The sequence below is a fragment of the Mesoplodon bidens genome, assembly GCF_964165515.1.
Source record: "Mesoplodon bidens genome assembly, chromosome: 2".
NCBI classification, from domain to species: domain Eukaryota; kingdom Metazoa; phylum Chordata; class Mammalia; order Artiodactyla; family Ziphiidae; genus Mesoplodon; species Mesoplodon bidens.
In genome coordinates this window covers 180274660-180302258 of record NC_138177.1, presented here as the reverse complement: position 1 = coordinate 180302258, position 27599 = coordinate 180274660, and the positions used below count along the sequence as shown (strand labels likewise).

The following is a 27599-nucleotide window of genomic DNA, read 5'->3' as shown; positions in this document are numbered from 1 at the left end:
CCAATCAATACTCACGTGCCTTCCCATCTTCCTAGGTCATTCCTCCCAGGGTTAGCGTTGGAAGCTAACTGCTTCTTAATTAAATCAGGGACCAAACTGATTTAGTTTGGCCACTGGGGGCATAGAAAATCTCACAGCAGTCACCCTCCCTCGAGGCCTGGGGCAGGGAGACGCTTCCTCAGAGAAGGAAGCCTTAAATGTGCCACCTGGGGGACGTGTTGAGCCACTAAAAGGAAGTCTCCCTGGCAGGCAGAGACGGTATGTGAGGTCCAGCATCTGTGATTTCTTCTTTCTTCTCCAGAAACTCCACTCTGTTTCTCTGGGCAAAAATTCGCTTTATCTCCACAAATGTTCGGCCCTTGGTCTCAGGAATGACCACGTAGATGTAAACAGCAGTGAGGAGGCAGATTCTGGCAAAGATAATGAAGCTGTAGGCACCACTGACCTCCTAGGCCAAGAGACAAGAAAACAGGGGGGGACAGAGGAAGAAAGGAATGCCAGGGACAGCTCTGGGTGCGGCCTTTGTGAGTCACACAGGAGTTTCTCAGTGGCCAGTTCTACTTTACACCCAGAGGAGTGGAATAGCTAGACAATTGGGTCCTGCCCTCACATCAAAAAGGACTCAGCCTTTTAACAACAGGGACGGAATGTCCTCTAGACTTGATGGCACACCTTCAGAAACAGAGGAAGGAGGTGGACGTGGGGGAATCGTTCCCTCACCCTGGCTCTAGCTTGCTTTGCACTTGGCCGACCAGACCCCCTACATAATGAACGCGTCACCGCCTGAGTGTGGGACCTCCCTTCAGTGGTGGGAAACTGGGACCTCCCTTCAGTGGTGGGAAACTGGCGTAGTTACAGTTTGGCTGAAGTGGCGCCACGTGTGTTTTATGGACCTTGGAGTGTCGCCCCCCCTTGTCGAATTAGCAGATGTTCTTAGCAGAAGAGGCACCCCTGCCTATTTCCCGGAGCCCCTTCTGCTTGGGGCGGGGCGGGGGAGGCAAAGGTGGCACAGGAATTGGGGGCAAGGGGCCGCCCCCGCCGCCGCCGTGCTCCCCACCGCATGTCTCCACTCACCTGGATGGACGGGAACACGAAGCCCACGATGACGCTGGTGAGCCCGAGCACGGCCCCGTCCCCTGCGAAGGCGGCCGGCCGCGAGGACTGCAGGAAGATCTCGGTCCTCACCACGGAGGGCACGGGACCTGGGGGCAGAGAGCGCAGGACCAGGGGAGGGGAGAGGGGCTCGGAGGGCCCTTCAGGGGCACAGTCTGTTCCGGATGGCCGAGGGAGGAAGCTCACATCTCTCCTCCTGGGTGCGCCCATAGCTGAGCTTCGAGCTGAGCCTCTGAGGGCCTCAAGGTCACACCAAGGCCGCTGTACCCCGTGGTGGTGTCATTTTGAAATTCGCAGACAGTGGGAGGGGGAGCAAAGCTGAATGAGCGCTTGAGCCTGGGACGTGCTGCCCCCTGAGGTAGATCTGGGGAATGGCAGGCACCTTGCCTTGGGGCAGTTTCTCAACCCTTTTTCATTCAGGAGTCTTGTCTAAAATGTCTAAGGCCATTTTTCCCCCAAATCACCATCCCTCATGAAATTATAATACAACAGATATACTGTATATCCGTTTATATACAGTAGGTCTATCTATGACTTTATATATTCTTTATATATTAACATATTATCTATATTCTTTATTACAAAAATAAGATTCTGTCTCTCTCCCCCCAGTTAATTTCCGACCCTTGAAGATGGAGGGGAATTCAGAGCCCCGGAATGAGCTGCCCTTGGGACGTCAAATGGGAAACTCCTAGAACTGGCGAGGAGGGAGCCCCTTCCTCAGGGCTCTGTGCCCCAAAGGGGTAGCAGTGAGGGAAGTTATCCACACTGCCCTCCCTGGCCTCCTCCCTCCTGCCCCCTGGGGCCAGGCAGCCAAGCAGCCCTTTAGGAGTCGGCTCACATGTCAAATCAGTCCACCATCTGACCCCGCATCTGCTGGCACAGCTGATTACTCCTGGTCTTCCCGGAGGAGCCGGAGGCCCAGAGAAGCACAGTGGTTTGCTTCGGGGAACGCACAGGCAGTAAGGGGCGGAATGGCCCAGAACCCAGGTCTCCCGACACAAACACCAGCAGTGCTCCCACCAGGCCCTCCTGCCTCCGTATTGGAGGTGTGCCGGGAAGGCTTCCTGTTGAAAATCCCACTTAAATATCTTTCAACACGACCGTGTCAGTCTGATTCACAGCTGCATCCCCAGTGCCTGGCACAGCAGGTGTTCCATCAGCGTGTGTTCAATGGATCAATAACTTTATTTTGGCTTATGGACAGCTCTTTCAAAACCAAGATTCTGCAGGGAATATTCTAGTCTTAGGAGCCAGAGGGGTCTCTTCCCATGCAGTGGGAACTGCGTTAGATTCTCAGGAGTACACACAGGGGAGGGGAAGCCTGGAGTCTGGAGGCTGCCCCCAAGGAAGGTGGAAGTGAAGGCCCAAGGCTGCCAGCACATGGACACGGGGATAAAGCAACACAGGACTGTAGCTGGAAGCCAGGGGACCAAAGACAATTGAGCCTCGGGTGGGCTGTGGGTTTGGAGGCTAAAGTGAGCTTGTAGAGGGTTTGGATGTGAACTGTGGGGCCCCCAGTGGGGTCTGGCTGGCAAGAGCTCCCTCTTTGCAGAGGCTCGTCTCCTTCTTGGGCACTGGAACTGAAGCTGGGCAACTCTGGGATCCACAGGAGATTGGGGGGCCCCAGCCTGGCTGTGGCACTGCTTGGCACTTAGTAAATGTTTGTTGAATGAATGAATGAATGAATGAATGTGAGCTGGAATGGCCTTTCAAGAAAAAGGTAAACTGAACTGAGAATTCCAGTGTGGGTGGGGCTTGTGTAGGAACAGGGGAAAAGGTGGAGAGAACATCATGAGAATCACCAGTCAAGGGCATCCATTCATTCAGCAAATACCAGGTACCTCCTATGTGCTAGGCCCTGGAAGGCAGTGGGGCGTGCATGTACTCACTGGGCTCCATGGAATGTCCTGCGATGTAGGCGAAGACACAGGTGATGCCCAGGTAAGACAGCTCAGGGACCGTGCTCTGTGGGAAGAGGCAGGGCTGTCCGTGCCTGAGAGGCCCAGGCCTGGGACCTCTAAGAGCCTGAGGCCAAGAGCCCCACATGCAGACAAGCCCACATGCGGGCCTCACCTTCCTGCCACAGGAAGGAGCCACACCTGGATTTCTGAGCGCCTGTGTGGGCCTCCAGGGCTCTGAGGGCAAGAGAGGGAAGATGAGACCAGGAGTGAACCTAGCATTCTAGTCAACGGGGGCCTCCAGGAGCCGTACCTGATTGAGAGAAACGTAACAGGAGGAATGCCAACCACTTATTTATTTTCTGCCCTTCACAGATGCTAACCCACCGAATCTTCTTGACACCCCTCTGAGGGAGGATGTTATTGTTTCAATCCTACAAATGTGGAATCAGAGCACAGAGAGCCTGAACACAGACAAAGAGGACACTGGGTCCCTCAGGCGTCAAGCAATGGCCCAAGTCAAATGATCAGGAGCGGTTGGAGCTGGGACCTGGATTCTGCACTCTGCTAGAATCCTTCTAGAAGGCATCAGACCAGGAGAGCTGGCACACCCCTATCTCTGCTCCCCACTACCAGGGCAACAGATGACACAAACTCAGGGTGAACAGACCTCAACCAAACTAAGTATGCAGGTAACTATTTCACTACAGTTATGAAAAACGCTGCGAAGGTGGGGTTTGTGCAGGGCTGGCGGTGGAGGTGGACCAAGAACGACTCCTTCAATGAAGTTGTCTCCAAGGGACAAGGTGAGAGATGAGCTGGGGGAGGGGCAGCCTCCTAGAATGGATGACTTGGGGATGAAGAGCCAGCCAGGCTGCTGAGCAGAGGCGTGACAAGCTCTGATTCACGCAGGCAGGCAGGGTGGGGTCCATTTCAATATTTGAAGCAAAAGAGGAGTTGGCTGCAGCTGGAAGGGATATCCTGGGTCTGGTGCCACCTGCGCAGCTGCTGGTTACGTTTTCAGGCAGAGCCAACAAGACTGGCCAATGGGTTGGAAGGAGAGAGTGAGAGAAAAAAAGTTGCCGGGGATGCCACCAAGGTCTCCAAAAGGCAACTGGCAACTATCTCTCTAGATAATGTCCAGTTTTATTTACTTCTTTTCACCTAAGTCCGTAAATGTTCTAAGAACTTAGATTATTTTCATATGAGAAAATAAGGTCTTTAAAAAGGAAACTTTGATTAAACCAAAACAGGACTGTAAATTTTTTTTAAAAAAATCACTTCCTTTTTTTTTTGGTAAAGATTTATTTATCATTTATCTATTTATTTAGTTTATTTAATTAATTTATTTTTTTTTGCGGTACGCGGGCCTCTCACTGTTGTGGCCTCTCCCGTTGTGGAGCACAGGCTCTGGACGCGCAGGCTCAGTGGCCATGACTCACGGGCCCAGTCACTCTGCGGCATGTGGGATCTTCCCGGACCGGGGCACAAACCCGCGTCCCCTGCATCGGCGGGAGGACTCGCAACCACTGCGCCACCAGGGAAGCCCAATTTATTTAATTTATTTTTGACTCCGTCGAGTCTTAGTTGTAGCACACGGGATATTCGTTGTGGTGCACGAGCTTCCCTCTATCTGTGGCACGCGGGTTCCAGAGCATGTGGGCTCTGTAGTTTGTGGCACCCTGGCTCTAGTCGAGGTGTGTGGGCTCAGTAGCCCCGCAGCATGTGGGAGCTTAGTTCCCTGACCAGGGATCGAACCTGCATCCCCTGCATTGTAAGGCAGATTGTTTACCACTGGACCACCAGGGAAGTCCCTATAACTAGCATTTTCCTCGATAGCTGCATCATCACCCTCCACCTCGCCTGTTCCTCCACAGGCTCCCCTGCCCTGCTGTTCCCTGAACACAGCCACCTTCGTCCCCCTGAAGGTCCTTGCACTCACCCAGGAATTAAAAAGAAAGTCATGGGGCTTCCCTGGTGGCGCAGTGGTTGAGAGTCCGCCTGCCGATGCAGGCGACACGGCTTCGTGCCCAGGTCCAGGAAGATCCCACATGCCGCGGAGTGGCTGGGCCCGTGAGCCATGGCCGCTGAGCCTGCGCGTCCAGAGCCTGTGCTCCGCAATGGGAGAGGCCACAACAGTGAGAGGCCCGCGTACCGCAAAATAAATAAATAAATAAATAAAATAAAATAAAATGAAAATAAAAGGAAGTCATGATGGAGAGGACAGCCTGGCAAAAAAGACAAAGAATGAAGACATTGTCTCTGAATTATAAGAATAATCTCTTCGCACATTCTCATCCTCACATACGATTGTGTTTTCAACTACAGACGGTCCCCTGACTTAAGAAGGTCCAAAATTTTTAATTTTACCATGGTAGGAAAGTGATACACAGTCACTAGAAACTATACTTCAGGGACTTTCCTGGTGGTGCAGTTGTTAAGAATCTGCCTGCTAACGTAGGGGATGCAGGTTTGATCCCTGGTCCAGGAAGATCCCACAGGCCATGAATCGCCACAACTACTGAGCCTGCGCGCCTAGAGCCCGTACCCGAGCGTAGCAATGAAGACCCAACACAGCCAAAAACAAATAAATTTATATAAAAAAAAAAGAAACTGTACTTTGAATTTTGATCTTTTCCCCGGGCTATCAATAGGCAGTACGATCCTCTCTTGTGATGCCAGGCAGCTCCCCATCAGCCACGTGATCGTGAAGGTCAGTGACAATCACGCTGTTTTTCACTTTCTGTACAGTATTCAATAACTTACATGAGACGTTCAACACTTCATTATAAAATAGGCTTTGTGTTAAATAATTTTGCCCAACTGTAGACGAATGCACGTTTTCTAACCACATTAAAGGTAGGTTGGGCTAAGTGCTGATGTTTAGTAGGTTAGATGTATTAAATGCATTTTTTTTTTTTTTTTTGCGGTACGTGGGCCACTCACTGTTGTGGCCTCTCCCGTTGCGGAGCACAGGCTCCGGACGCGCAGGCTCAGCGGCCATGGCTCACGGGCCCAGCCGCTCCGCGGCATGTGGATCTTCCCAGACCGGGGCACGAACCCGTGTCCCCTGCATCGGTAGGCGGACTTTCAACCACTGCGCCACCAGGGAAGCCCTAAATGCATTTTTGATTTACAATATTCCAGCTTACGATGGGTTTATTGGGGATGTAACCCCATTGTAAGTCAAGGAAGATCTGTATATAGTTTTTTTTTTTTAAACAGGAGAAAATCAAACAAAGTTTAATAATATGAATATAAGGCAGAGACCCAGGAAAACTAACTATCTGTGTATAGTTTTTTTTTTTTTTTGGCCGTTCCACGTGGCATGTGGGATCTTAGTTTCCTAACCAGGGATCGAACCTGGCCCTCCTGCAGTGGAAGCACAGAGTCCTAACCACTGGACTGCTAGGGAAGTCCCACCTGTGTATAGTTTTAACTGTAAAGGCACAGTTACTGCAAAAGCAACAACAGGGCAGAAACAGCTGAGGATATACAAAATGCTGTCTGCTTTCAGAATATTTCATACTATGGCCATCCTATGTATTTTCAAAATTTTTGTAGAACACGTATAACAAAAATATGCTAAGAAAATGACAAATTAAAGTGATGTATTTCTTGCTTGGGCGGCCTTTTGTGTTTTAATCTTACTCTGATACTATTCCCAGTTACTCCATAGCCTCTCATTACTTCTTTTCCTACTTCTTTCTGATCTGGGTTCCAAGATATTTTTAATAGTAGAGACCGACATGCTTGTTGACACGTGTTAGGATTTCAAGATGAGAGCTCTACCCCATTTTATACTTGGGGCACACATCAATCAGACCAAGCTCACCTGCCAGCACCTCAACTTCCTTCTTCACGTCCTCCATCCTAACCTTCCGATTGGCCTGTGAGTGGTGTTCCTACTTCAGTTAAGGTATCTTCCTCTTTGTCTTACCATATACGAATATGTTTGGTCCCTGGTCGTCACTTATCCTCACACTAGTGTAGTCTGCCGTCCACGCCGACCTCTGTTCTCATTTTCTTCTGCTTGTTGAATGGAATGACGTCCGATCTTCCGTCTCTTTATTCTACTCTAGATCATTATTGGTGGACATCTTCTAGTGCAGTGCGCTTAAGCATTTGCATATTGAAATATATGTTTTATGGAACTTCTTGTTTCTCCTTTACTTCATGGTTAGGGCATTCGATTTAATTATTTATTTGCATGTACATGGGTAGATAATTGAAGTCACCCACGAACTCTACTTCAGGACGGGGCATTACATTGCACACGAAGGGGGCGTGGAGTTTGACACGCGGAGTTTGAGATCACTGGTTCTAGCGGTGTGGGTTCTGTTACAGGGACCTCCCACCACCCTGCTCGTCCACCACTGCGTGCCCCGCCCCCAGTCCCACCCCTCTGCGTGCCCCCGCCCCGTCCCTTCCGGGCAGGAGAGCGGGGTCCGACCTGGAAGCGCAGCGCCGAGACGCGGATGCCGTAGCCGACCAGCAGGAGGCGCCGCCTACCCAGCCGCTCGACGACGCCTGCCTGGAGGGGAAGGGCGGGCGGTGAGGAGCCTCGACGGCACCAGGCGGGGGGCGCCCGGAATTCTTGGGCCTGGGCCCCCCACTACCTCCTCAACCCCTCCTTAAGTGCCCGCTCGCCCCTGCTGCCTGCTCCGTGGAACTTAGGCCCTTATCCCGACGGGAACTTGACGTTTGTGCCGCGGACTCTGCACCACTACTCCTCCCTGTCTCAGGCATCTACAGACCCCGGGTCTCGGCTCCTTGACCACCTCCCCCCCGCCCCCACTCCGCGCACTGTAATAACTACGTTTTCTAGTTTCTGCGTCTGATGCTTTGACATCTGGGGGCCTTCCTGACGCTGGAGGGACTGTCCCCCACACACCGTTAGCCGGTTTCTAGAGATAGCAGACAGCTCAGCTGTGCGTGCGCCTTTCGCATGGAACCCGCCCGGAGCCGCCCCCCCCCCACCCCCTGCTCCATCAGGCTCTCACCTGCCCCCGCCGCCCCCAGCCAGCATCCCCCTGCCTTATCGCCCAAGGCAGGTACCAGACAGCCAGGAACACCCCGGCATTGGGGCCCCGGAACCGCCTGAAATCTTTCAAACTAGGCAGTCCTAAACCTGCTTACCTTGCCTTGCCTGTTCCTTCCCACGGAAACCACGAGAAAGGCTCTTGCCCACGTACTGCTGCCCGCCCCCCCACCCCGATGCTTCTCCATGTGGCCTTGTGTGCACTTCTCTCCCTTGGGAACCGTGAGCAATGCTGTCTTTTCAGTGGCAATCATCTCACACCCCCGAGATAATAATACCTACATTTTCACATAGCCCCCCTCCCATTATCTGCTGCTGCAATTCACGTCGAGGCTGCCCAGAATCTGGCCTCACATCACGAGGGTCCCTTTCACCCCCAGGTACTTTCTTTCCCACTGCCAGGACACACACCTCCTGATCAGCCTGTACCTTCTCGAATATTCCAAGCTTGGACAATGCTTCGTCCGACCAGCACGCCTGCCTGCCTTCTTGTTCTAACGCCCTTTTCATTCTACTCCATCCTCACCTGCAGCATCCACAACAGTGCCATCAGCAAGGCATCACCGTCACTCCATGCTAGGCCCTGTACGGTCCATTTACACATGTCCCCTCCGTCCTCCCAACAACCCTACAGACGGGGATTATCACTGCCGTTCAGTGAGGGTCCAACAGGAGCAAAACGGCAATCCCAGGATTGTATAAACAAGGTAGAGGTAAGACCAACGTCTCCTTCTGTGCTTAATACCCAGACACCGCTCCTCAGGGAGAGGGAGGGAGGCGCCCCTGTCTCTCTGGCTTGGGTTTCTCCAGGTAGGATGACGGGGAAGAGGGTCCTAGTTATGACGATGTACCCTAGAGGAGGAGGGCTCTGAGGACAGAGGGTGGACCCTGCCCTAGAGGAAGGCGAGGGGCTACGGGAATCCGCTGGAGGAAGGGGTGCACAGACTCCACGGAGGGTTGAGAATTGGGCCTGGGGGCCTCCTAGCTCCTCCCATTTCCGGCTCGTTTCCGTCACTCGGCTCTCCCCACCATGCTGAATCCTCTGAAGTTTGGGGCTTAAACTGTCTCTGGGGAAAACACAGATAAGTAATAAATAATTTCCTAAAACACCTTTAACCTCCAAGGTAACTCAAGAAACAGGAGCCAAAATAATAGTGAGATAACTTGGAAAAGTTCTAGAGAAAGGACCATCCTGGTCACTTGACCTTGTAAATGAGCACACCTCTGTCTATTCACTTTTTTTTTTTTCTTTGCGGTACGCGGGCTTCTCAGTGTTGTGGCCTCTCCCGTTGAGGAGCACAGGCTCTGCACGCGCAGACTCAGTGGCCATAGCTCACGGGCCCAGCCGCTCCGCAGCATGTGGGACCTTCCCGGACCGGGGCACAAACCCGTGTCCCCAGCATCTGCAGGCAGACTTTCAACCACTGCGCGACTAGGGAAGACCCTGTCTATTCACTTTTTTAACACAGGCATAAGTGGTTCAGAGTTTAAATATAAAACTCTGAAATAATAATTTTATGCCAACAGTAACAACACGTGCATCAGTATACTGGGTATTACAATCACCATAACCATTGTACAAAGGAAGAAACTTGAATTTGAAGGTGTTTAAGTGGCCCGGTTAAGGTCACACAGTGGTAAGTATGGGCACATCCGAAAGTCTGTGTCCCTCCAGTCACCCCAGGACCAGTGACACCAGCAGTGGACCCTGGGGGGCTCTTGTCTGCCTGCGGGGCACCGACTCAGAGATGCCCAATGGGAAGGACACTTCTGGGTGGCGCACCAAGATGACGGTCATCACTGTGTTGACCACGCTGGCACCCACTGTTACTGGGAATGAGCCGCCTCCATGCCAGCCGAGGGAGGCGTAGATCATGTCCGCGTAGTAATTGACCGAAAACAAAAGCACAAGGGCTGTGAGGAGAGGCCTGAAGGCCCAGGCCGCTGACAGCCTTCCTGACTCTATAACACACAGTCCTGAAAGCCTAGGGGACCCCTTGGACAGGAAGGAGGCAGTAGGTGGGAGAAAAGAGCCGTGACCTGAAGACTTGAGACCTGGGATGGAGGCTGGCTCTGCCGGAGCCCGGGTTACAGCTCTTCCCCTCTCGGGGCCTTGAGTTCTGCATCTGTAAAATGGGACCCCGAGATGTTTCCCTCTGTCTCTTTGTTAGTCTATGATCTCAGGCCCCACAGAATGACCCCTCGCCTCTCATTCCAGGCCTAGGCAACCCCAAGCTCAGCTTCTCTCCTGGCCCAGCCCCAAGGATGTGGGCAATGCAGCACTTCCGAAAGCCACCACGTGCCCTGGCTCCTGCCTGGGCTGGGTACCACTCGACGTCTCCTGCTGAGCAACCGTGAGTCCCCGAGGGCCTGATGCCACCACTTCCTGACACTTTCCTTAAGCACCATATGGGTTACGCATCCAATCTCTGACGTTTCTGGAAGCAGCCTCCCAGCCCTGTTTTTGCAGATCTTCACCCTTCGCCTACACCATCAATAGATACAATTATAGGGCTTCCCTGGTGGTGCAGTGGTTGAGAGTCCACCTGCCAATGCAGGGGACACGGGTTCATGCCCCGGTCCAGGAAGATCCTACATGTCGTGGAGCGGCTGGGCCTGTGAGCCATGGCCGCTGAGCCTGCGCGTCCAGAGGCTGTGCTCCGCAATGGGAGAGGCCACAACAGTGAGAGGCCCGCGTACTGCAAAAAAAAATAGATACAATTATAGCAAAAGAACCGCGCATACCGCGCTGACCCTGGAGAGCTGCTGGCCGGCCATGGGCAAGACGATGGAGACCAGCTGCCAGCGGACAGGCGGAAACGTGAAGAGGCTGGGCACAGACAGGCGGCCCTCGGCCCTCTCGGCCTGGTCCTCCACGCGGCACCTCTGTCCCGTCCCACTGGTGCCTGCGTCGTGGAGTGCATTTCCCCACCCTGCCCCCTGCCCGTTCTCTGCTTCGGGCACTAGGGAGGGATGTTTGACCGGCACGGGGAAGCGGCTGGGAAGTGAACATGGTGGGAGCGTCTTGACGGAGCAGCCTGTATCTCTAGTACCTTGTTGAACGTCTTCTTCATCTCTTTTCTGAGCCAGGGTGGACCTCGGGCTCTCGGGGAAGAAGGGCAGAGAGGGGAGCCAAAACAGTGCGGGGACCCCCATGAGCGCCAAGAGCACAGGCCAGCCTGGAGGGACCCGACACTGAGAACATGGACACCCAACACTGGGGAATCCCTGCCCTCCAGCCGACCTTCCGCGTGTCCTGACTCTGTCCTGACTCTCTCCTCTTGCAAACTCACTCACCCACATTGTTCCAGCCCTCCTAGGTCCTGGTGAGAGCCAAGGACAGCAGGGACCGAGTCCTTGCCAAGATGTGACTGCCCAGAACCCACCCACAGCAGGGTTCCACATTTTAAAATAGAGAAAATAATTACAGTTTTCAAAAGATCTGCTGTTAACTCTTTCTGCAGGAAGAGTATTGCTTTTCTTAGGAACAGCAGATGATTTAAAAGTGTGAGCCTTGGAAAAAGTGAACCCATGTCTTGTTCCTAACTTTATGGCTGGAAATGGCATAATCTCTGCCTTGCTGGAGGCTGGGGTCGATGAGGGTGCTGGAACCAGCACTGTGGCTGTGTGAGCTCCTTCTGGAAGGTCTGGGTTAAGGAGGCGGCATTGAGATTCATCTAAGCCTTACTAGCTATGATGGAAACTGGAAGAGGTATTTTACTTCTCTAAGCCTCAGTTTTCTCATCAGTAAAATAAAGATGATGATGATGATGATGGTGATAAAGTGCCCCCTGAAGAGTGGTGAGGGGTGACAGGCATCGTGCACTAGGCATCAGTACAAGGCAGCTGTTGGCAGCAACAGGCCCAGCCTGGCTTCCCCTTCAGCTGCACTGGGGTAGTTTGGGAATCGTTAAAACTAATGACCTTTCACTGAGCACGACTGGGTCCTGTGTCTCTTCAAGGTACTCTGGGGAATACAAAGTCATAAATCCACCCATTAAGGAATTCCTGTGGAATTTAGGTAATTTGAAAATGTTTACGAGGAAAAAATAAATAAAGAAAGAAATCCCACTGTGTTCTTGTGGGCCTTTAATGCTGGCCTGCATTCAAGCCACACTCTTGGGGCCATTCTCTCACCCACTCCCCCAGAGGACCATTTCCCCCTTTCTCCTCTGTCCTAGAGCTTCCCTCCCGCTTCCCCAACCCGCCCTCTCAGGCAGTGGCCTGGCCACCTTTCACTTGGAAAGTAGAAGCAACCAAAAGAAAACGTCTAGCGGAGCCACATCCACCCACGTGACAGTGACCATGGCTGTGTGCCTGCCCCTCCTGCATCGATTGCCCTTGCTGCAGGACCATTCGCACAGCGTCCCAGCTGAAAAAACAAAGCAAAACAAAAAACCCTTCTCTCCAGCCTGCTTCCCCTCCCAGCTACCCCCAACTTCTCTCCTTCCTTTACAGCAAAACTCCCAAGAGTTGTCTGTGCCCCTGGTCTCCGATCTCCTCCCGTCCCCATGCACAATTTGTCTCCACCGCTCACCCAAACTGCTCTCGTCAAGGTCACCCGTCTCCAAACAAGCCACACATTGCCCAACCCAAAGGGCACCTCTTGGCCTCACCTGACTTGATCCGCCAGACACATGGGCACAGCCGAGCCCCATGTGTCCAGACCCCGCTCCCTCGGCCCCCCCATAGCTCCCACGCTCCCTCTCACCCTCCCCCCACCCCCCCGGACCTCGGTGAGCCACAGGTACCTGTAGGGTTGCCCAGGATGGCTTGCAGGCCGAAGATCTGTGCTAGGAAGATTCCCATGATGACAAACACCTCCGTCATTGTTCCCAGAGCACCTCTAAGTTTTGTGGGAGCTAACTCTTCCAGGTACACGGCAAGGGCACTGTAGGAGATGCCTGGATCTAGCAAAACAAAAACCAGGGGAGGAGAAAAGAAACAGTCCCAACCTCCTGGGGCCTGGAAACTTGAGATTTAATTCATCTCATAGTCCCCGAGTTTCTCTGTGGTGTCAGCACCACTGACAGGCAGCCTGTACCACCCCCACCACTCCCCGCCCCGCTTCCCCTCCATGGAGATGGAAATTGGCCACGTGGACTGTTTAGTTGACACTAAGAAGGAAACCTTTCCAGAATCCTCAGACTCCCAGGGGACACGGCAGGATATCCTCTCCTTCCTAGCTGCGGAGCTGGGGCCACTTGTTACAGGCGAGGACTGTGTTCCTGGGATGTGGGACTGAAAGATAGGTCTTTGGCTTGGGATTATTTTCTGATTTTTCTGAAGCACAGGTTACTTGTATCATTTTTGTTTTTTTTAATAGAAAAAAACACCATAGTTAAGAAACCTCAGTCCCCTGCTGACAGAGTCCCCAAATCCTGTACTTTTGCTTGAATCTTCTCATCCTCAGTGTGAACTATACACCTTCCTTGGAAGATACCTTGTAAAGCCTTATCAGAATCTGGTACTTCAAGGTAAAAGGTAAAAGTGTGTTTTTAAAGATCTTCCCCTGATACATTTTGTTAAATAAGGGGAAGGGGAGAGAGAACATGAGGTTTTCGAGAGTCCGGGGATGGAGACAAGAGGATGCTCCCAAAGGGAAAAGAGCCATTCAGAACCAGGAAGACCCTTGCTGCTCCTGCTTCCAGCCTTGGCCAGTGGTGCTGGGTGTGTCTGACTCAGACCCTTCCCCCCACTGCTGACCCTCAGCATGGGCTTGGGGCTTCAGACTCCCAGTGCCACTCGAGAAAAGATGATCAGCTCGGAAGCTTTGGTCACTTTGCTGACGCCCTTCGGGATGGCAGGGATGGCGAAGACATGGTTGATCAGCAGTGTTCCCTTTCTGCAAGGACAGCAGAGCCCAGAGGGCATGGGGGGCGAGGCAGCAGAAGCTCTCCTGACACCAACTCCTATTCTCCAGGGCAGCCGTTATAGAAGTGTCGGGAATGTGCCTGAGAAAGGCTGATGGCTGGGAAGCACAGAAAGCAAGGACCAGGGGGCAGAGGCCCCAGGAAAGGAGGTTTGGGGTCAGCAGGGGGGCGGTGAGGAGTGGGAGCATGCTAACCATTGGAGCTGACTGAAGATAGTAGGGAAGGAGAAAGCAATGGGCCTGCCTCTGCAAGTAGGGAGCTTCCTGTCACTGGTGGTATTCAAGCAGAGAGTAGGCCAGATGAAGACTGTCAAGAATGGTGAACAGGGGAACCCCACAACAGGTGGGAGACAGAGCCGGATTAGATGATCGCTAAGATTCCTCCCAAGGCTGAAAACCCATGAGACTATGAAGAGGAGGGAGGGAGTGTCTGAAAAATAGAACTATGCTGGATGCCCCTGCCTGTCCCCCAGGATCCATACCTACCTTCCAGACTGTGTTCTGTGCCCCATGCTGACTGGCATCAGTGGCTCCCTTGCCCCCTCATCCCCACATGTGGCTTGGATTTTGCCAAAGGAGAAAACAGCAGTGGATCAGGAAGGAAGATGGTGGCCCAGCTATAGGGTGGCTGCTGGCTGCACCACCCTTGGTGATCTCTCCACATGCTGCCCACATTCTAGGACCATCAGGACCCTGACTGACACAGGTGCATCATCTCTGATGCCAGGAGTGGAGGAGGGCGGATCTCTAAACAGACACCCAGACACCCCTCCTGGGGGGATAGTCCTAAGAGTTCTACAAAAGTCCCCTGCTAGGCAACACTGAGGACTCATCAGATACACAGACTGGTTTTCTCAGGCCACTTTTCTCTTCCTGGGGTGGGCACAGCTCTGAGAGAACTGCCATCAAAGCCCAAACTCAGAGCAGAGGATCAGCCAGCCCAGAGGCTGCAGGTCTGGAAAGAACAAACAGCCCACACGAGCCCCTTCCTGATGACCAGGAAGCCTTAGCTTAGCTCAGGGCTGGTCCCGACCCCACTAGGGCAAGGCCAGCTCCACCGCACCAGCTGGTCTCAGGGTCCTCATGTGCAAAATGAGGACAATGATGAAACCACCTCTGACGTCCCAAGTTCTGTGACTCTGGGTTCAGACAAGGAGGTGGGGGCCAAGCTTCTAGAACAGTCCAATCACTCTTGGTGTAGCTGAGAACAGCACAATCTGAATTACATAAAAGCCTGGATTATGGCATAATTGCAATACAGTGCATGTTTCCTTCACTCACATATACAACGAATGGCAAATTAATTGTTAATCAAGTATCTATAAGAAGAGGTCCTATGAGTCCTGCTTTAATACATAATTAATTTTCAATTGCCAATATTTTCTTTGTTTTTTTGTTTGTTTTTGTTTGTATGTTTGGCTGAGCCTTGCCGTTTGTGGGATCTTAGTTCCCTGACCAGGTATTGAACCCCGGCTCTAGGCAATGAGAGCTCGGGGTCCTAACCACTGGACCACCAGGGAATGCCCCAGTATTTTCTTTTATGCATGAAAAGTGAACTGGTATGGTTCTTTAAGAGCTAGTTTCCTTTAGAGGACTTCCCACTCCTCCCTACAAACTGCTGACCACGGCACATCAAGTCCAAGTGTAACTGTGAATTCCAAAGAGTGAGATCCGGCCAAATGGAATTCCGTGGGGCCTCACCCTGAGAACCTGGCTCACTCCCTTCCTTCCTGGGAGCCTTGATCTGGACATCCGTCCTTATCTGCAGAGTCACGTCTTGGCAGCAACTGGGCTTACGTGTAAAGATTAGTGAGTCTGTGTAAACCAAGCAAAGTACAAGAACTATTCTTCAGGGGCACATGGACTGACTCAGTCTGAACCCCAAAGCTCAGAACGACACGGGTGAGGCTGCACGGGGAGAGGCTGCAGCTGTTACAACTTGGAGCCATGGGTCTCCTGACCTCGAATTAAACCCAGTCAACAAGCATTTATTGAACACCTGCTAGAAGTGCTGAGTATGGTCAAGACTTTGCTCTCAAAGGCTGATCCATCTCCACGGGGTGGACAACAGAGGGGCTGCTGTTCCCATGCAGCTGACAAGGGGAAGAAATCCCAAGGAATTCAAGGACTTGCTTTAGGGTCAGGATGTCTATGGCAAAGTGGACTTTAGACCTCCTGATTTTCAAGGTTGCACAACTCCCCATCACATACACAATCTCCAATAGACAGCATGGCTTACTAATGTGAATTTTGAAAATGTTTTTATTAGCCATTTTATTTCTTATTTAAAATGCACAGTTTGATGTTGTGACATCTGCACACATCCATGATATTATCGCCACAATGAAGATAGTGAGCATTTCCATCATTCCAAAATTTCTCCCAAGCAACCACTGATCTGTTTTCTGTCACTATAGATTAGTTTGCATTTCCTACAATTTTACATAATTGAAATAATATAGTATATGCTTTTTTGTCTGGCTTCTTTCATTCAGCAGAATTGCTTTGAGATTCATGCATACTGTAGCTTGTGTCACAGTCATATCTTTTTATTGCTGCATAGTATTCGATTGTATGAATATACCACAGTTTGTTTATCCATTCACCTAGGGATGCATTTTGATACTGTGTCCAGTTTTGGGTCATTACAAATAAACCTGCTATACACATTTGTGTACAAGACTTTGTATGGACATATGCTTTAATTTCTTTGCTCTCAAAGGCTGATCCATCTCCATGGAGTGGACAACAGTGGGGCTGTTGTTCCCGTGCAGCTGACAAGAGGAAGAAATCCCAGGAAATTCAAGGACTTGCTTTAAGGTCATGATGTCTATGGCAAAGTGGGGGCTGGACTTCAGGCCTCCTGATTTTCAAGGTCGCACGACTCCCCACCACATGTACAAATGCCAAGAGACAACATGCTTCACTAATATGAATTTTGAGTGCCAACAGCACCCTTCTTCTTTACCTGCCACATTTGTCAACCAGCAGGCCAATAAGCAGGGGCCCCACCAACACGCCCAGAGGAGACACGGACATGGTGCAGGACCACAGCAGCAGCATGACTTTCTCGTCCATGAAGGCTCCGTGTCGCTCAAAGTAGGTTTCATTATAAAAGGACTTCAAGACCTGGAAGACATTGACCCATCCATTGACAATCAGGCAACTCATGAGAGACCAAGAGGTAATGTTCTCAGTTGCCTCAGGTCATTGTCATGAAGGATGTGTCTACCAACACCCTCAGGACACAATTGATTCTCTGTTGTTACCTGGAGATAAAAAAAAAAAGCCTACTGTATGATGGGGTGAGATGAGGAACTAGACTGCTCAAAATGTTAAAAATTCACTGTTGGGAATTCCCTGGTGGTCCAGCAGTTAGGACTCCAAGCTTCTATGCCAGGGGGTGCAGGTTTGATCCCTGGTTGGGGAACTGAGAACCCACATGCCGAACGACATGGCAAAAAAAAAAAAATTCACTTTGCAGAACCTTGCTGTGCAAGAGGCAACATAAGAAATATTGTTACTTCAAGACAGTATGGGGCTTCCCTGGTGGCGCAGTGGTTGGGAGTCCGTCTGCCGATGTAGGGTACATGGGTTCCTGCCCCGGTCCGGGAAGATCCCACATGCCACGGAGCGGCTGGGCCCATGAGCCATGGCCGTTGAGCCTGCGCGTCCGGAGCCTGTGCTCCGCAATGGGAGAGGCCACAACAGTGAGAGGCCCACATACCGCAAAAAAAAAAAAAAAAAAAAAAAAAGACAGTATGGTACTGGCACAAAAACAGAAATATAGATCAGTGGAACAGGATAGAAAGCCCAGAGATAATCCCACACACATATGATCACCTTATTTTTGATAAAGGAGGCAAGAATATACAATGGAGAAAAGACAGCCTCTTCAATAAGTGGTGCTGGGAAAACTGGACAGCTACATATAAAAGAATGAAATTAGAATATTCCCTAACACCATACACAAAAATAAACTCAAAATGGATTAAAGACCTAAATGTAAGGCCAGACACTCTACAACTTTTAGAGGAAAACATAGGCAGAACACCCTATGACATAAATCACAGCAAGATCCTTTTTGACCCACCTCCTAGAGTAATGGAAATAAAAACAAAAATAAACAAGTGGGAGCTAATGAAATTTAAAAGCTTTTGCACAGCAAAGGAAACCATAAACAAGATGAAAAGACAACCCTCAGAATGGGAGAAAATATTTGCAAACGAAGCAACTGACAAAGGATTAATCTCCAAAATATACAAGCAGCTCTTGCAGCTCAATATCAAAAAAACAAACAACCCAATCCAAAAATGAGCAGAAGACCTAAACAGACATTTCTCCAAAGAAGATATACAGATTGCCAAGAAACCCATGAAAGGATGCTCAACATCACTAATCATTAGAGAAATGCAAATCAAAACTACAATGAGATATCCCTCACACCGGTCATAACGGCCAGCATCAAAAAGTCTACAAACAATAAATGCTGGAGAAGGAATGGAGAAAAGGGAACCCTCTTACACTGTTGGTGGGAGTGTAAATTGATACAGCCACTATGGAGAACAGTATGGAGGTTCCTTAAAAAAAACTAAAAACAGAACAACCATACGACCCAGCAATCCCACTACTGGGCATATACCCTGAGAAAACCATAATTCAAAAAGAGTCATGTACCACAATGTTCATTGCAGCTCTATTTACAATAGCCAGGACATGGAAGCAACCTAAATGTCCATCGACAGATGAATGGATAAAGAAGATATGGCACATATATACAATGGAATATTACTCAGCTATAAAAAAAAACCAAAATTGAGTTACTTGTAGTGAGGGGGATGGACCTAGAGTCTGTCATACAGAGTGAAGTAAGTCAGAGAAAAACAAATACTGTATGCTAACACATATATATGGAATCTAAAAAAAAAAAAGGTTCTGAAGGACCTTGGGGCAGGACAAGAATAAAGATGCAGATGTAGAGAATGGACTTGAGGACACGGAGAGGGGGAAGGGTAAGCTGGGACAAAGTGAGAGAGTGGCACTGACATATACATACTACCAAATGTAAAATAGATAGCTAGTAGGAAGCAGCCGCATAGCACAGGGAGATCAGCTCAGTGCTTTGTGTCCACCTAGATGGGTGGGATAGGGAGGGTGGGAGGGAGAAGCAAGAGGGAGGAGATATGGGGATATATGTATATGTATAGCTGATTCACTTTGTTATACAGCAGAAACTAACACACCATTGTGAAACAATTATACTCCAATAAAGATGCTAAATATATATATATATATATATATAGTTACTAATTGTATGACTTTGGGCAAGCTACCTTACAGAGGTAGCTCTGTAAGTCTTAGTTTCCTCCTTGGTTATAGAAATAATATATATCCAATAGAGAATTTAAGAGCTTCACTGTGATATATTGATGGTACATTGCTTGACTGAGAAAAAAATGTTCCTTCAATGGTAATAATGATAAGTATATTAATATAAGCCATGAGCAACTACTGCAGTACCTCCTATAAAGCAGAATAAAGTGTAGCTATAAAGTAATGACAGTGATTTTTAAAAGTAGAGCAGGACTCATACACCCAAATGAATGGGAACAGACACTGGGTCCTGTCCTTGCCCTTTCAGGGACCTTCTTCCTGTAACTATTCCCTGTCTCTCCTGCATCACTGGTTCTTTTTTTTTTTTTTTTTTTGGTCACGCGGCATGGCTTGTGGGATTGAAGCTTGTGGACCCAGGTTCAATCCCTGACCTGGGCCCTTCACAGTGAAAGCACCAAGTCCTAACCACTGTACCACCAGAGAATTCCCAATACATCTTTCTTTATTGCATCCGTCTCCTCACAACACAAACATGACTCTTGCCCTATAAAACCCCAACACAACCCCCCTTCTCCCTTCACTAAGCTTCAATTTTTTGTTCCCCTGTGCAGCAAAGCTCCTTAAAAAGTTGTCTCTCCTCCACCCCTCCCATTCTCCCCAAACCCACTCCAATCAAGCTTTTGTCTCAACTCAGCTGGTCTTGTCAAGGTCACGCATGCGCTCCATGAGGTCAAAGCTCTGCCTCCTAAGCCCCTCCCTCCTGACTCACGTGCTTTACTAGGCCTTTGGGATACTCTTTTTCCTTTGCTTCTCCTCCCCCCAATCCCAACCCCTAAGGGTTTAGTCCTTGACCCCATTCTCTTTGTCATCTGCAAGTGGCCTTCCCAGGGGGAAAGGCAGTGGGACTAAGGCCCAAAGCGACTGGGCAGGGAATCCAAGCCCATCCCCTCCCACCCCCTTCCCAGTGTGCCTGGAAAGGATGACATTGCGGGGCGGGGGGTGGGGGGGAGGGGGAGGGGAATAGCCCACAACCCTAGTCATCCCCTGGTCTGCAGAGGCCGGCCTCCCAAGAGTACTAGAGGAAGGCAGCTGCTTCTGGAAAAAAGCCGGTGGCTTCTGGAAGAAAGATGGCGGCCTCCACAGAGCAAGATGGCAGGCTTCTCCTGCCCACCCAGCTTGTGCGGTGTGTTAACCACAGCGATGTTGCAGCCGTATTGGAAGGCCGAGCCAAAGGCTGTGTTCAGCGTGGCCAGCACCAGCGTGGGTTGGAGGCGCTGCGGGAGCGGAGGTTTACGGTCAGGGACTGGGAGGTTAGTCCTGGGAACTTCCGGAAGTGGGGCCGAGGCTGGGCTGGAAGCGGGGGTGGAGGACCCCAGGCCATGCCCAGGGGAGTGGGGAAGGTGCCGGAGGCTGGGGGGAGTGGATGGCACCATTTCCTGTTCCTTGAACGCATCCCCCTCCTTAAAGATATATCTGTGCGTCTCCTCTGGGCTTGGCCCTGGATGAAGTAGGGGAAGCTTCAGGAAGAAGGTCCAGCGTACTGTGCCCTTGAGGAGCTTACGTTCTAGTGAGGGGAGGCCAACAAAACAAAACAAAAACACAGACAAGTACGAGACCCCCAAATAACGATAATGCTGTGAGGACAATACAACAGGTAATGGGATAGAAGCCAGTGGGGGACAGAGAAGGGGGCTCTCCGAGCAGGTGCCTTTAAGCTGAAACCTGAAAGGATGAGGTGGGCCTGTGAGCTGCTGGGGGAGGAGTTTTCAGACAGAGGAAGCAGCAAACAGAGGCATGGCTTGCCTTTCACTCCTGGACAGGCCCTGGGGAAAACCAAGGCAATCACGTTTCCATGGCTACCGCAGCACCCAGGGTAGCTCCCGGGAACTGGCCCCCGGGCCAAAGTCTGAGGAGGGGCCAGCAGAACTGGGGCAGGGTCTGTGGCTGCCTGAGTCGGTGCCACCCAGGGCTCCAAGAAGCCAGCTGGTGCAGAGCCATGGCCCCAGACCGTCCCCCCACCCCTCTGCTTGCCTGTTACCTGTACCTCTGACCCCCACCCCCACTATCTGCCTGACTGCCGACAGTCTCAGCCCTGTGCAGCCAGCAAACCAGCCAGGCAGACAAAAGCAGGATTTGGGCAACTTTAGAGGCTGGGGGAACAGGACGGGGACAGGGGTCTCCCACACTTCCCCAGAGCTGGACTCAACCCCTCCTCTCTCGTGTCTGAGCTGGGATGTGTGGGGAAGCTGCTTCTCCTCCACTGCTCTCCCAGGGCTGGTGGCTCCCCTGGAAAGCCAGGGGCAGTGTTGTCCTCTCCTTGCTAGAAGCATTTCAGGGGTCTTCCCCTCCCTCCACAGTCCCCTCACCTGGTGGCAAAGGGACAGTGGCCGTGACAGTTTCCTAGACTTGGCACGTACCCCTTCCCTGGGGGGGAGGGGGGTAGTGGAGTCCCCGCCTCTTTTGTTCTCGTCCTTGTTCAGCTGAGAAACAGGCGTGCCCTGCCTTCCAAGTGACACCTGGGTCCTGCTCTGTGTTGACAGCCTGGGGCCTGTGAGGCTTTATTACCCTTTTGGTCTCTGGACCCTGCTGACTTTCCCCAGGAGACTATTTTCCTTGGACGTGTTGATAAGATAAAGATTCAAACTCAGCGTGAATTTTGTCTTTGTCTCCATCAAGCTTCAAACCAGAAACTCTCTGGTTGCACCAAGGAGAAGAAAAACACCACCTGCCCTGGGTCCCTAGAAATAAGGTGTCTTGGAAACCAAGTCGGGCCTGATTGCCTACATCCTTTATGCGTCTCCTGTGTTATCTCTCCATCTGTGCTTCCTCTTACGAATTTGGACGAATTGTCCATTTGGGGGAAAGAGCAAACTAAATACTTTTTTTAAAGAGATACAACTTAGTTATTTCTACTTACGCTTATTAGTATTAAATAAGTCAATAAAATATTGAACAAAAAAGTGCTTATTTCAGAATTATCACTGTTAGAAAGAGAAATATCATATGATATCACTTATATGTGGAATCCAAAAAGAAATGATACAAATGGACTTATTTACAAAAAAGAAACAGACTCAGAGACTTAGAGAATGAACTTATGGCTACCAGGGGGGAAGGGTGGGGGAAAGGGATATTTAGGGAGTTTGGGATTGACATGTACACACTATTATATTTAAAATGGATAACTGCTGATCTATATTTCTATTTTTGTGCCAATACCATACTGCCTTGATGAGCTTTGTAGTATAGTCTGAAGTCAGGGACAGATGAATGGATAAAGAAGATGTGGTATATGTATATAATGGAATATTACTCAGCCATAAAAAATGAAATTAGTCATTTGTAGAGATGTGGATGGACCTAGAGTCTGTCATATAGAGTGAAGTAAGTCAGAAAGAGAAACAAATTTCATATATTAACACATATATGTGGAATCTAGAAAAATGGTGCAGATGAAGTTATTTGCAGGGCAGGAATAGAAAGGCAGATGTAGAGAACGGACGAGTGGACATGGGGGAAGGGGAGGGTGGGATGAATTGGGAGATTAGGTTTGACATAAATCCACTACCATGTGGAAAACAGTTAGCTAGTGGGAACCTGCAGTATAGCACAGGGAGCTCAGCTCGGTGCTCTGTGATGGCCTAGTTGGATGGGACGGCGGGGAGGGAGGTCCAAGAGGGAGGGGATGTGTGTATGCATATGGCTGATTCACTTCGCTGTATGGCAGAAACAAACACAATATTGTAAAGCAATTATACTCCAATAATAAAAATAAAAATAAAATAAAATGGATAACCAACAAGGACCTACTGTATAGCACAGGGAACTCTGCTCAATGATACGTGGCAGACTGGATGGGAGGGGAGTTTGGGGGAAATGGATACATGTCCATGTATGGCTGAGTCCCTCTGCTATGTACCTGAAACTATCACAATATTGTTAATCGGCTATACTCCAATATAGAATAAAAAGTTAAAATAAAGTAAAAAAAAAAAAGGAATTATCTATATTAGCAAAACAAAAAAGTAGGCAATAACTGGATAAATTATGACAAATCAACTGGAATGCCAGGCTGCCATTTCAAGGGATAATTATGAAAATTATGTAGGGACATGGAGACATGTTATGAACGTCATGTTAGGTGACTAAAGCAAAATACACTCGTGTGCCTGGGTAAAAACCTGTTGGCACATGGACAGCAGCATGACGACCACTGGGATAAGAGAACATGGGGGCCTTATTTCTCCTAACGGTCTGCTCATGACAAGTTAGGTACTCTCCCAAGTGCTACCTCTTTTGTCTGCTGTGCCCCTCATCCCTTCTGAGGCCTTGCTAGCAGAGTGTTAACTCTTGGGAAAGGCCTGGGCCCGGGACACTTCCCTACCAAGATATGAAGAGCCCTCACAGCCTGTGCTGGGCTTTTCACCCTGGGAGGGACTATCTTTCCGTCTCAGGCTCAGTGTGCGCTCCAGGGTTCTGCTTAAAGCACATTCAGCAGTGGCCAAAGGCAGGCCCCCAGCTTCTGTATTTCAGCCCTCACGGGGTGGGGTGAGGGGAGACGGTGGGGTCCTCCCACGCAGCACAAAGTGGGGCATGTGCAGCCTCCAGGGCTGTGGATCCACTGGCTGTGGGGGATGCTTTGCCTGGAGCTGGATCTGGCACGTGCTCTCCTCTCCTGCAGTAAGTAGACGCTGTACCACTTGAGCATGGTGTGTGAGTGGTCTCTCCTCAGCAACCTTGAATCATGCACTCATCTCTCACTTCCCTGCCTTTTAACCTTGGCTGCACAGCCTGGTCCGCAGTGAGCAGTGAAATCTTAACATTTCTATTTCTACCACGTCTGTCCAAGGTCATCTAGGCTTTTTCTATCATGTCCCTGAAAGTTCTTCCAGCCTCTTCCCACTGCCAAAGCCAATTCCATATTTTTAGGTATTTGTTATATCTTCCCCTGCTTCTCAGCACCAAGATCTGTATGAGTTTCCTGTGGCCACTGTAACAAATCACTACACATTTAGTGGATTAAAACCACACAGAGGGCTTCCCTGGTGGCGCAGTGGTTGAGAGTCCGCCTGCCGATGCAGGGGACACGGGTTCGTGCCCCTATCCCGGAAGATCCCACATGCCGCGGAGCGGCTGGGCCCGCGAGCCATGGCCGCGGAGCCTGTGTGTCCGGAGCCTGTGCTCCGCAACGGGAGAGGCCACAGCAGTGAGAGGCCCGCGTACAGCAAAAAAAAAAAAAAAAAAAAAAAAAAAAAAACCACACAGATGCATTACCTGACAGTTCTGGAGGTCATAAGTCTGACAAGGGTCTCAGTGGGCTTAAATCAAGGTGTCGCCTTTCTGGAGGCTGTAAGGAAAGGCCATTTCTCTGCCTTTTCCAGCTTCTAGAAGGCTTCCTCCATCTTCAAGGCCAACAATATCAGACTGAGTCTTTCTGGTTCTTCCTGCCCCCTGTGATTACATTAGTCCCACTTGAATAATCCACAGCAGTCTCCCATCTCAGGGTTAGCAGACCACAGTTATCTCTCAGTTTGTTCCTAAAGACTCTCGAATGCTAGTCCACTCCACCTTTCCACTTTATCAGCCGAATTCAGTATCCTTTTGGCAGAAATCACAATACCTAGTCACAATGCTTACAGTCTAATAACATTGATTCAACACTGTATGCCTCCCCTCCCTTCTCTGAGTCAAGGGCAGCAACAAAGTCAAGCTGATGGCAAAACCAAGCTCCTTCCTGCTGTTCCTTCTGCTTGAGACATTCCTCCCCCAGGTCTCAGGTCAAATGTCTCCTCCCTGGGGAGGTCCTCACTAGCACCACCCTTTTGGAAGTAACCCACACCCCTCACCCCGCACTCTCCACCGCTTTCCCCTGAGCACTGTCTGAAATGACCTCCAGTATTTGCTTACTTGTATTTTTGTTTTGTTCTGTTTTGTTTTGTGGTACATGGGCCTCTCACTGTTGTGGCCTCTCCCGTTGTGGAGCACAGGCTCCGGACGCGCAGGCTCAGCGGCCATGTCTCACGGGCCCAGCCGCTCCGCGAAATGTGGGATCTTCCCGTACCGGGGCACAAACCCGTGTCCCCTGCATCGGCAGGCGGACTCTCAACCACTGCACCACCAAGGAAGCCCCTACTTGTATTTTTGACCATTGGATCCATTACATCCACTGGCTGGCACATAGTAGGTGCTCAACAAATATCTGTTGAATGAATGAATGTCCTTGATGCATGATGCTCCCTCTCCCACTACCCTCCAAACACCTTATCCTCCCTTGCTATACAAATCTCACCCATTCTTAGAGGCTCAGCTCACCCCATTTTCCTTGAAGACGACTCCAGGTCACGTCCATTCAGTCAACGTTTACTAAGTGCCAACAAGCGTCAAGCTCCCTGTCAGGCATTGGAGCTGCTCGGATGGTTAAGACAGTGCTCACAGCAGACTCAAAACTAGATACAAGTCTTCTGTCCATTCTTATTGCCCCATAATTCCTTTTTGCATGTGGTTTGCCTCTTCCTGCCTAGACTGTAAATTCCTTGAAGACAGCAGATGCCATATAGGCAACTCTGCCGTGTCCCCGTGCTGAGCTGAATGTTGGGTGACTGGAGAGCCCTCAGCAGCACTTGATCAGCTGGTTAAGGAATAACGGGGGAGGGGAGGAAGAGGAACTATCCACGGGTAAGAGAACCAAATCACCACGCACTTTTATGACGAAACCCATGCAAGTGAGGGTCAGAATAGCAGCCACCTGCCGCCTCATTCTTCCTCTGGGAACTGAGGAACCAGCCCTCGAGGAAGCTGATTGCAGATGGCAAGACTCTGTGTCACTTTCATTCCAAAGTGGGACTTCAGACTCTGCCCTCCAGGCTCTTCCATAACAAACATCGCCAGGGTTGCTGCCCTCCCATTCCTGAAGTCTGTCTTCTGCTGGTTAAGTGACATCAGGACAGAGGGCAATGTAGTGAGGTTTCCATGAAGAAAAATCTATTCAATTTAAAGGACTGAAATTTGTTCTGTGGTCACATCCTCCCTATATAGTAAAATGCCCTTTTTTTTTTTTTTTCCTGTACGCGGGCCTCTCACTGCTGTGGCCTCTCCCGTTGTGGAGCACAGGCTCCGGACGCGCAGGCTCAGCGGCCATGGCTCACGGGCCCAGCCGCTCCGCGGCATGTGGGATCCCCCCGGACCGGGACACGAACCCGCGTCCCCTGCATTGGCAGGCGGACTCTCAACCACTGCACCACCAGGGAAGCCCGCCCTTTCTTTTAAGTAACCTACTTCTCATTATGATAGTAGTTGAGAGTTATTATTATTATTTTAGGTTTTGTTTTGTTTTGTTTTGGCCACACCACACAGTGTGGGATCTTAGTTCCCTGACCAGGGATTGAACCCACGCCCTCAGAAGTGAAAGCACGGAGTCCTAACCACTGGACCACCAGGGAAGTCCCTATTTTAGGTTTTTACTTACAAAATAAAAAGTAGGCAGCCCAATGCTAGTTCACCCAGTTTTGGTCTGTGAAATCCAGAAGTGTGGAAACCACTGGTGAAAGCTACCTGCCTCGTCGGGTTATGAACGTGTTGCCTTGGGGCTGGCAACTCCTCCAGTTATGCTCTCCCTACGTCAGCTCAGCCTCACGCTGCCCTGCTCTCGCTCTTAAAATCCTCCCGGCCAAGACTCATAGATTCAAAACAACACCCAGTGAGCCCTGCTGCGTGCTCTTGGCACTGTGGACACACAGCAGTGAACAAACAGGGTCTGTAGCCCCTCACCACCATCTCTCTCACTTGCTAACTGCCCTGACCTTGACTGACCTTGATCAGCATCCACGGGCCTCCCATCTCCTGACATTTTCTAATGGAGGGACTCTTTAAATTGCAAATCAGATCAGAATTGTCTGACTCACGTCAGCCAGTGACTTGCCCTCACGTTCAGAATAAAATCCCCAGTCCTCCCGGTGGCCGGCTGAGTCTCTGCCAGCTACCTCCTTCCTTTCCCTTTCTGCTCCAGCCGTTCCACCGACCTCGCGTCACTCCCGAGCTGCAGCCAGCCCTCTCTCACTTCAGGACGTTTCCACCAGGCTGGTGCTTGTGCAGATTCTCTCGTGGCTGCCCCCTCCCTCCCTCAGGGAGGCCTTCCTCCCTCTCCCTGGAAAACAGCCGTTCTCCACCTGTCACCCTCATGCTACCTGATCTTTCTTTATCTCACCTCTCGCTCAGTGACATGGTTTTCTTCACTGTTGCAGCCCCAGTGCCTGGAACACAGTAGATGCTTGATAAGTCCGTGTGTTCCCCCAAATCTACATCCTTGTTCTTCTGGTTTCAGAGCCATACGGTCAACTTC

The 27599-nt window shown here is 50.5% G+C and overlaps 1 protein-coding gene across 1 annotated transcript; it reads right to left on the bottom strand.

Annotated features, from left to right (window-relative positions):
• Positions 1 to 226: 226 nt before the first annotated feature.
• On the bottom strand, positions 227 to 27481 carry SLC2A7 (solute carrier family 2 member 7; the record flags this gene model as incomplete). The annotated part of the gene is given in 14 exon segments (XM_081225370.1): positions 227 to 448; positions 1075 to 1202; positions 3006 to 3081; positions 7468 to 7548; positions 9839 to 9949; positions 10801 to 11006; positions 11109 to 11234; positions 12807 to 12965; positions 13785 to 13900; positions 16896 to 17056; positions 20437 to 20535; positions 21679 to 21702; positions 21705 to 21732; positions 27465 to 27481. Coding segments are annotated over 14 exon segments (1554 nt in total).
• Positions 27482 to 27599: the final 118 nt, after the last annotated feature.